General features: G+C 46.4%; 1 protein-coding gene across 4 annotated transcripts; it reads left to right on the top strand.

Moving 5' to 3' along the window:
- Positions 1 to 1,088: 1,088 nt before the first annotated feature.
- On the top strand, positions 1,089 to 8,752 carry DMRT2 (doublesex and mab-3 related transcription factor 2). 4 transcript variants are annotated; one of them, XM_019645874.1, is made up of 6 exons: positions 1,089 to 1,218; positions 1,341 to 1,492; positions 2,230 to 2,798; positions 4,461 to 4,563; positions 6,166 to 6,246; positions 6,630 to 7,957. In XM_019645874.1, the coding sequence occupies exons 3-5, from the start codon at positions 2,274 to 2,276 to the stop codon at positions 6,219 to 6,221; spliced, it is 684 nt and encodes a 227-aa protein (XP_019501419.1). In that variant the 5' UTR covers positions 1,089 to 1,218; positions 1,341 to 1,492; positions 2,230 to 2,273; the 3' UTR covers positions 6,222 to 6,246; positions 6,630 to 7,957. The 4 variants fall into 4 exon arrangements, with proteins under 4 accessions (XP_019501419.1, XP_019501418.1, XP_019501417.1 ...); XM_019645873.1 differs by lacking the exon at positions 6,166 to 6,246 and having other exon boundaries at positions 1,097 to 1,218; positions 2,237 to 2,798; positions 6,630 to 8,752; XM_019645872.1 differs by lacking the exon at positions 6,166 to 6,246 and having other exon boundaries at positions 1,097 to 1,218.
- The last annotated feature ends 1,167 nt before the right edge of the window (positions 8,753 to 9,919 follow it).

The following is a 9,919-nucleotide window of genomic DNA, read 5'->3' as shown; positions in this document are numbered from 1 at the left end:
TCAGTTCAGCAATTTCCTTCCTTGAACAAATATTTATTGCAGGCCTACTATGTGCTCAGTGCAGTGGCATTCAATTTCCTAATCTGTCTCCTAAACCGACCCTCAGAGGTATTAATTATTTAAAGACCTAACTAGAAAAGCATCTCAGTGATTTTAAATTTAGTTGAAGAAGTAGAATGCAGCATTGTGTTAGGGGACTATTTCTTTTCAACGTGTAAATGGAACTGTTATTAAACGTTTATGTGAGGATTTTTGAAGGAGTCAGTAAAAAGTCTTTTTTTCTTTAGAAATACATTCATGCACCTTAAAAAGTAATTTTTTTAAATAAAAGAGCTTCGTTTAAAAACATGCTTGGAATGAATATATTGTACCCAAATCTCTTATTGGCATGTATGTCCGTTCTCCCCCAAATCAACCATAGTAGTAATTGACATAGCAGAAAAATGTGACATAGGTAATTTGGCGATTTGCCTGCCTTTCAGGCAGGGTGAAGGTTAATGAGGAACTACTTTGCATTTCGAAGATGAGAGGCGCTAGACACAAAAGTATCTACAGGTCATTTGTCCGTTGCCCCGGCGCTGCGGTGCAAGGTAACTATTGATTTAGTCTTGCAGGAGAAAGTAGGATGCAGCCGTTCACCCGATTAGAGAGGCCTCATTTTTGCGCCCAACTCTGGGTTAATGATTGAGTCGCAGAAATACTGGTGATGCTGATAACGTAGAGACCAACAGTAGCCTTTCTATCTCTGCCTTGCCGTCTATTACCTTTTCTTGTGGACAACGCGATTCATAAGAGTGGGTGTCGGCTTGTTCCCTAGTCCCCAAGATAAATGGCGATTTTACCTCGGTAGGCGGATTTAATGTTCGGACCTGCTACCCCGCTGCACCGAAGGCGACGCGGGAGTATTCTGGCGGAGCGCGGAGAGGAGGAGGAGCGTGGTGGCCGCCTGAAGGGGGAGAGCTTCGGGTCGGCGCGCCTCAGCCAATCGGCGTGCACACCGCTTGACAACTGGCCAATCAGCGGGCGCGAAGCCCGGGGGCCCGAGCGGATATTACTGGGAAAGGGAGCGGTGGCTGGAGACTGCAGTGAGGGGCGCTGCGCCGCACGCAGCTGCGTGCACCCGCCCTCCGCAAGAGCCCGCGGCCTGAGCCAGGCCAGGGTGGCCCGACCTTTCCCTCCCAGTTTGGGGCAGAGGAAGCCGAAAGTAGCTTCAGCGAGGTGAAGCGCCCGGGGCTGCCGAGGACCGATCAGAGCTTTGCAGAGATCGGGATGTGTGGGGCGAGGCCGTGAGGACTTGACTCACCTTCTCCATCCCCCTTTCTCCCCCACTTCCCATCCAGTGGGCTCCTCGCCTCCAGCGCTCAGCCCCCGATTTCGTGGCAGGGTGTGGCGACCCCGATTTCTGTTTGCAAGCACAGCCAGCAGTCCAAGAGCCAGGTCCCAAGGCTGGATATCTTTTGCCTCGGCTGCTAGCCCGGGCCTCAGAGTCTTGGTGAGTGCTGTGATGTTGCTGGGGTGTCAGGGAGGGCAAAGGGTGCAAATCACCTTTCCTTATCTTTTCAATTTATTTGGAAGTTTTGCGTTAAAGTGCAAACCATCTCCGATGTACACAGAGCCCGTGAGGCTCTCAGTCCGGCTCAACCCTCCGCGGCCCAAGCACTGTTGATGCTGGAAGAGCATCTGCAGCTTTGTGCCCAGCGTCCTTGTGGGGCTGTAGTGACAGCAGAACACTTCTGTTATTTGTCGGGGTGGTGTAGGTGGATGAGAGACATTTGGGAGTCATAGGGTGGTACCTTTCTGTGTTCAATGGGCCCCTTTTCATCAAAAGAAAAATAATTCTTCATCGACATTTTTATATTCATCTTGGTCATACTAGTTGGGTATGGGGAAGCCTGACAAGTGGCCTAGGCTGGCCTACTTGGGCACAGTCATTACCCAGGGACTGTCCCCAAAGCGGGTGTATAGCCAGAGGGGGCTGCGGTTAAAGGTCAGGTGCTCACCGAGCACTTAGAATTAATAGATAAAAACTTTGTTGGGTTGGGGATTCTGCGGGGGGGGGGGAATTCTTTAGATACCAGACAGGTACGTCTGGCCTGGATGTCAGGGCCAGGTGGAGATCAGGGCTTCTTAAGGGGCCAGAGGCGGGGAGACCAGGAGGTCTGGTCCCAGGGCCTGGTGACGGTGCCTCATGGCGGCCGGTGGGTTTGGGGATCTTTTCGTGTCTCCCAGAGTGCAGGCGACTGAGCTTGTGCCCGAAGGAGGTGCCACACACCATGGCTGACCGGCAGGCGGGCCCGGCGGCCGGAGACTGGGAGATCGACGTGGAGAGCCTGGAGATGGAGGAGGACGGCTGCGGGGCGCCGCCGCGAACGCCGCCGGGGTCCACCCAGCCGCCGGCAGACGGGGACGGCGAGGACGACGAGGATGAGGACGAGGAGGACGACGACGCGGAGTTCGAGGGCGAAGGCGAGGAGGCGGGCGCGTCCCCGGGGGTGTCCGGCAGGCCAGAGAACCAGGGGAGCCTGCCGCTGAGGCCGCCTCCGGCGCCGCAGGCCTCGCAGGCCCTCGCGGGGCACCCGGAGCGCGGCGTGAACGCGGGCGGCGGCGCGGAGCCGCGGAAGCTGAGCCGCACGCCGAAGTGCGCGCGCTGCCGCAACCACGGCGTGGTGTCCTGCCTCAAGGGCCACAAGCGCTTCTGCCGCTGGCGCGACTGCCAGTGCGCCAACTGCCTGCTGGTGGTGGAGCGGCAGCGCGTCATGGCCGCCCAGGTGGCGCTCCGGAGGCAGCAGGCCACCGAGGTGCGTACCCGCTGGGCCCCGGGGCGCGCCTCGCTGTGGTGTCGGGGGGGGGGCCTCGGTGGGGGTCGTGGAGTTGGAGGGGACACGGCTGCTTCCCACCCACGCAGGCCCAGAGCCTCGGGGACTCCGGCGCTTCCTCGGAAGTGTGGTGAGAACACCTCTCCCCACGCTGGCCTGCAGGGTACCGAGGGAGGATGCCCGGGACGTCACTGGGGAACTTTGTAGAAAAGGTTGTGTGTCAAAAAAGGGCTTGAGCATGGTCAGGCCCGCTGTTGACAGTATGGGAAAGGCATTTAAAAAAATACTTTCCAGTTTATTTTGGTGGTATCGGGAAGAGGAGGATTCTAGGGATTGTTGCAGTGCGTGGCGTCCATCGTGATGCTCCGCGCTGTTCTCACGCTGTTCACGAAAAAGAAGAACGCAGCACGCAAAGCACAGGGTGCTTCCGCCATCACGGGCCATTTAAGATCGGCCGAACGTGCTAACGATTTTATAGATTAGACCAAACGTGTTAGGGGAAGTTAGGGGCCTGAAGCCCAAGGTCGTGCAGCCAGAAGAAGCTTCTGAACGCGAGAGCTACCTAATAGCCGGTGGAGGGGTTTCTGCGTCTCCCACCGCAGGCAGGGCTCCAGCTGTGAGGAGAGCCAGGGTTGTCTTTAAGAGGAACGTACGTCTTGAACCTTGGACTTGATGTTCCTGAGGCTGTGCGCGGTGCCCTCCCATGCTCAGGGAAGGGGGAGGATTTTTTATTTTACTTTTTACCGAGGAGGGGCTGGGGAGTGGATCACCGCTTACACCAAAGGCAGTGACTCTAATAGAAAGCCTCCCCAGGGCCCCGGAGAGCACGCTGGAAGCCTAAGGTGGCCCTGGTCCGACTCGGCCTCTTCCTGCGTCCAGCGTGTTTCACCGCGGGCCCTGCGTTCCCTCAAGCTCCCCACGGCCTGCTGCGTTGGACCCTGGTGTGGAAGGGTCCAGGATCCCACCACCAGGAGGGGACAGCGGGTGCAGGGTGGTGTCCCCTTGTCCTGCGTCTCTGGCGGCCTCTGTGGGTTTTGTTCGCTTTCTTGCGTCCGGGTCACCCAGTGAATAACCCGGAGTTTTTGGCCAGACCAGGGGCTGTCTGAGAGATAGGGACCCTCCTATCTCTCCCTCAACACCCTGCACCCGTCTCACCCGTCCTACTGTGAGGAGAAACCGGCCCCATGTCACTGTCCAATGGCACCTTCAGCCCTGGGTACCTTCAGCACTACCCCTGGGCACCAAGGACCCAGCACACGGCTGTAGCTGTCTTTCAGGGTCAGGCCCCCACCAGCTCCTGGGCTGTAGATTTCACCTTCCTCAGACATGTCCCCCCGTTTTTTGGCTACTGGGAGAGTCTGCGTGACTCTTAACAAAGCAGCCACAGAGAAAGCCCGGGGCCCTGCTCACCAGCTGACGGCTTCGGACGGAGCTAACTTGTTGCCCAGGAATTAAGGAGTGCTAATATTAACTTATTTGGAATCATTTAAACATGGGATAGGAAGCGAAATACATTTAGACGGGGGAGAGTTGCAGACACCATTTCTTCTCGCTTCTTTCCCACGTTTTCTTTCAGAGCATTATTAATTATGTTTTTTTTCTTTTTTCTTTTTCTTTTTTTTTCGTGTGTGTTTGTGTTTACAGGACAAGAAGGGGCTTTCCGGGAAACAGAATAATTTCGAGCGCAAAGCTGTGTATCAGAGGCAAGTCAGGGCACCTAGTTTGCTGGCCAAAAGTATTTTAGAAGGTAACGCAAAGCAAAACTATTCCTTTAGCCTTTTAAACCAAATTCTAAGTGAAGTTCTCATCATTCTGGCACATGGGATTTTTACTAACCTGTGAAGGAGCAATCTGAGGAGAAGGTACTTTTTATTAGAAGGTTTTGCCCTAAGATGGAAATCAGGACAAAGAAAAATAAGTCTCACATACCTCCTGAAGTTTTTGTTACTGATAATTTTGTTGTCTGTTTAATAGTTAATAGATTAACATGGAGTGCATATGGAATTTGTCCTAGGGTGAGGGATGTACAGAGATACAGCGCCAAGTGATCCCGAAACAGATGTCCTGGAAAGAAATAAATTAAAAAAAATTATTTAGTTATAGTTGGAGCAAAATAGAGTAAGTCAAGTGAGGAGTTTAACAGCTATCCACACCAACAAAGACCTCTAGTCTGGACAATTCAGCCTCTAAATTTATTCTTTTTCATTTTACCGTTTTCCTTCCTGGACTGTCTATAATTGTGGTTATTTCACACATCACTTTACCATTTTGACAGTCGAGATTGTAGCCTCAAATAAGAGATATGGAGGTTGAATTTGAACAGTATTAAGTCTATAGTTCTCTCCATGTTCTCACTTTCTGTAAAGCCTGGGGATACAATAATTTATCTTAAAATGTTACTGATTTTTCAAAGCATCTCTGTTCAGGTATAGAATATATCTATTGATCTGATAAATAATATACTGACTGCCTTTCACCATTTCAGGACAAGAAAGGTTTATATTGGCACTAATTACTGCTGCTTTGTAAGATTCAGGTTGCAAAGAAGAATAAAAAATAGACATTTGAATTCTGTTTTTTACGGTGGCTTCTGAATTGGGTTATTCTGGATAGGTTTTAAAGTTTGTTTGTGTCTTACCCTGTGCTGTGTACTTCGGGCCTTAGCATGGTTTCTCATGTTTAAGAAGTGAATTTGATTACAAACTAGGTAAACAGATTTATAACCATAGGGACCACACTGATAAATTGAAATTGTGCCAAAGCAATTTGAGAAGTGGGAGGACTAAATAGCATAGTAAATTCAAGTAAATAACTTCCTGGCAAAAAACTTACCATGGTAAAGGAAACATTAATTTTCAAATTTTATTTTATTTGCAAATGAGTATGATGGGTTTGTTACTACGTAAACACAAATGTTACAGTGGATCCTTCATACAAATTTGATAGTGGTGAGTGCTTGGGGATGATGAAAATATGTTATACCGGCAGGAATTCTATTCATGCTGTTATGCTGATCTTTGTTTTTGACTTCATGAAGTATGGAATGATTTAAGCTATGTTCTAATGATTTGCTTGTTCAACAATTTGAGTATCTGGCTAACATGATTAGTGCTTGGGAAAAATGTTTTAAAGCAATTATTTTCAATATAGCCGGGATCTCCATGCTCTGCTCTCATGTTTGTTTGTTTGTTTGCACTGGTAGTCAGGGGTAGGGGCCTAGTTTGGTGTTCACTACAGAATCTGTTTGACTAGTCAACAGCTCTTTTCAATTTTCCGTGTTTCTCTGTTTCCTTAAGTCTTTTCTGTTTTTCTCCTCACTAATCTGCTTTAACTTTCTCTTTTTTCCTAGTTCTCCTTGGATTATTCTCCAACTGTAACAATGTGTACATAATGAGCCATCTTTAGAAAATAAAAGTGACTTCGGCTCTAGGTATAGATATCTTTTTTAATAATGGAAAAAGATAACACGGATAGTAATAAGTCATTGATTGAAGTGAGATCAACAACCTTGTGTAGGAGCCTGGGAAGAATGCTAAAATTTCAGCTAGTGAAGTATTTTTTGTCAAAGTAAACAAACAAACCTATAACTACAAAATAAAAAATAACAAAAAGCTATTATATGGGTATCCTTTCCCCCCAAGGGAACAGTTTAGAATTGAGCTAATACTTTTGCTTTCTGTATAAAAATATTAGTGATATAAAACTGTAAACACTTGCTCTGGCAATTTGTAGTATTTTGGGTTGCCTCTGGATTTCCAGATTTTTCTTCCCTAGATGTTAATCTCTTTCGTGTGCAATGCTTGCTTATTTTAGGCTACCGCCCCATTCCAGCAGAGACTTATGTGGGAGGGAGCTTACCTCTACCTCCCCCAGTAAGTGACCGGATGAGAAAAAGGCGGGCCTTTGCCGATAAAGAGTTGGAGAACATTATGCTGGAGAGAGAATATAAAGAGAGGGAGATGTTGGAAGCTTCCCAAGCTGCTGCCTTGTTCCTGCCCAACCGCGTGGTGCATGGACCTGAATACAATTCCTACAAAGGTGCCTACAACCCCACCCCAGTGGAACCGCCAAGCAAAGACTTCTGTAATTTTTTGCCCACCTGCCTTGATCTAACCATGCAGTATTCAGGGTCTGGAAATATGGAACTCATTTCTTCCAATGTCAGTGTGGCCACAACTTACAGACAGTATCCCTTGTCCTCAAGATTTTTAGTTTGGCCTAAGTGTGGCCCCATTAGTGACACACTCCTCTACCAGCAATGCCTGCTAAATGCCACCACCTCAGTTCAAGCCTTGAAACCTGGGGCCAGCTGGGACTTGAAGGGAGTACAAGTCCAGGATGGGCTCAGTACAGAACATGATATGTTGCCACCCAAATTGGAAGGCTCTCTGGTGCTGCCTCACACTTCTGAGGTCCAGACCTCAAGAAGTGACCTTCAGGGTCACCAGGCTGTTCCTGAGAGGTCTGCATTCTCCCCACCCCGACGGAATTTCTCTCCGATTGTTGACACGGACTCCCTGGCAGCTCAAGGGCACGTCTTAACCAAGATCAGCAAAGAAAGCACCAGGCACCCTCTACCACTTAAACATAATCCATTCCACTCACTATTCCAGCAAACTCTTAATGACAAATCAGGTCCTGAGTTGAAAACACCATTTGTCAAAGAGGCCTTTGAAGAGGCCCCTAAGAAACACAGAGAGTGTTTAGTCAAGGAGAACCAGAAGTACACATTTACAATAGATAGATGCGCAAAAGACCTTTTTGTAGCCAAACAAGTTGGAACAAAACTCTCGGTGAATGAACCGCTGTCATTTTCTGTTGAGTCTATTCTCAAGAGGCCTTCATCTGCCATCACTCATGTCTCTCAGTGAAAGGCTGCTTAAATGGAAAGCTGGATTTTCTGCAGTCTCAGAGGGTCCTTACCAGTCACTCAGTTTCTTTTTCAGAAAAAAGATGTTTGTATAAAGAAATTTGTAATGTAAATGATGGTGATTTAAAAATTCTATATATTCATATGCATGTACTTCTCACCACATAAATATATTTAAAGATGGACTTGCTCATGGGCAAATTGTAAAGTTCCGTGCTTTACACATTATTTCAAAAAGCAATAAAATTGACATTGTCTTCTCAAAGACTCAGTATTTGCTGAAGTAAATAGTTGTCTCTGTCTAGGTGGAAAAGCTAGCATCCATGAAATGTGATCTTTATTTTTCTATGATTCTGTGTATTTTCAAGCGCTCTTACTGGTTGCTGGGGGCCATAGGAGAACCCTTATAATGCTTTAGTTTTTGCATTTTGGAGGGCATGTAAATGTAGCTATTCAAGACTGAGACAAAAATAAGTTTATGGAGAACATAGGGAAGATTTGCATGTTTATAGAATCATAATTTCATGTGATTGGACAAAGTCGTATTAAATTGAGAAATCAAGTTTAATATCTTGTTTATATGATGTCATGGGTTCTTGGAAGGGATCTTTTAATTATCTAGGTCCCAGCGTCCTTCCCTGGTGGGGATGTGGAGATGGGGCCTCAAGCTGCCTTTCTCAATTGAAACTTCATTCTGTGATTTTTGGGTTGTTAGGGGCCACAGAGCAGGTTCCCTTGTAAGGTGCAGTTAGTTCATACTGTGGTGTGTGGTTGAACCCTCTTGCGTTACTTCTCGTTTCCTAAGGACTGGTGACAGCAGTTTCAGGACTCTCAGCTGGTTCCTGAGTGTCAGCTTTATGTGTCCCACACTTGCACCAGTATCAGGGGTTTTCAATGTACGCTGAGATAAAAGCATTTACTATTCAAATTGCTTCAGCTGCTAGTTGCTGTAGCCAGCAGATATTTATCACAGCATGAGGGTAGGTTTTTGATTCTTAAACTTTTCCCCTCTGTTTTTAAGTTCATCACTGCCCTCTTGTTTTGCTCAGCAGAATGTTAACTGTTGTTGTATATGATGGATAAAGTAAGAGTTAGGCATTTATAAGAGTATTAAATTTGTATCTGAAGGCCTCATCTGTGGACCCTAAGTCAAGATCTAAGATGTTATAGTCATTTCAACACAGAAAATCAAGAGCCAAATATCTCACCTTTAATTTTGCCTTGCAGTGAAATTTCAACTCTGTTCGCATTCGGGTAACAGTAACATTAGGTGGGTGTGTGGAATGTGCCAAGAAATTCGGCAGTTTAAAGAGCTTCTTTCTTGCTCTGGAAAACATTTAAAATTATTTAAAAATGATTTTGCTACTGACGAGCTCACGTAAACCTCCAGGGGTTCTCTGAATTGTTGCTTAAAATTAGCATCAGTTTCAAAACCAACAAGCCAAACCTTAGATGGATTTTCAGTTTGTACTTGTAAAATAATACTTGGTTTTGTTGAGTCAAATTTACTTATTTTTTATGATTGCAAAAGCCAGAGCAAATGGAAGTTTGCCAGAGGAAAAGAAAATGAAAGCGGGCAGAGATCCCACTAACTATTGAAGATTATCATTAAGTGGAAGAATGTTTTCCAGCCATGAATGCTCTGGTGTCAGAGAGGGACTCTCACTGCTGTTGCCCCTTGCCCCCCCAGTCGTCTTTGCTATGGCTATACAGTTATTAATTTTTATTTGCCTATCAGGAATTTATTTTTTTGTGTCAAGTGTTAAGTGTAAACTTAGCATTGAAATCTAATAGCTGCGAGGTAATAGGGGAAAGCAGGATAAATCCACATAAAAAAAATCTCAAGGAGAAGGCCTTCTTAATTCACACATGGGTTTTCTCTTTCCTACTCTATTTTGGTATTTTGAATACTTATATCTATCAATTTTGTCCTTTTGGTGTTCAAGGAACATTTTAGGATGGCTTTTCTGTTCTCTCTCTATATCATTTTAATCTCATTAAGTGAGTCCAGTGGCTCTGTGTATTAGTGGTTTTCCTCACATTACCAGTGACCAAAATTTCATTTTTCTTGAACATTTGAGGCTCAATACTTTGCTTGGTGAATTTATTATTATACTGTGCATTAATTCTGCTGTAATGGTGAGTTCTTGGAATTTCAAATCGACCAGATTTACCATCAGCCCCTCAATGGGATCTTTGTGCTTGGCTCTTTGCTTTTAATCATTTCACTTCC

This window comes from Hipposideros armiger, unplaced genomic scaffold (genome assembly GCF_001890085.2).
Source record: "Hipposideros armiger isolate ML-2016 unplaced genomic scaffold, ASM189008v1 scaffold_95, whole genome shotgun sequence".
NCBI classification, from domain to species: domain Eukaryota; kingdom Metazoa; phylum Chordata; class Mammalia; order Chiroptera; family Hipposideridae; genus Hipposideros; species Hipposideros armiger.
This window is presented reverse-complemented; position numbering and strand designations above follow the sequence as displayed.

Excerpts from the sequence above, each read along its gene's own strand:
- DMRT2 (XM_019645873.1), top strand. The coding sequence starts at position 2,274 with ATGGCTGACCGGCAGGCGGGCCCGGCGGCCGGAGACTGGGAGATCGAC. Across the intron at positions 2,799-4,460 it reads GGAGGCAGCAGGCCACCGAG|GACAAGAAGGGGCTTTCCGG; the intron begins GTGCGTACCCGC and ends TTGTGTTTACAG. Across the intron at positions 4,564-6,629 it reads GGCCAAAAGTATTTTAGAAG|GCTACCGCCCCATTCCAGCA; the intron begins GTAACGCAAAGC and ends TGCTTATTTTAG.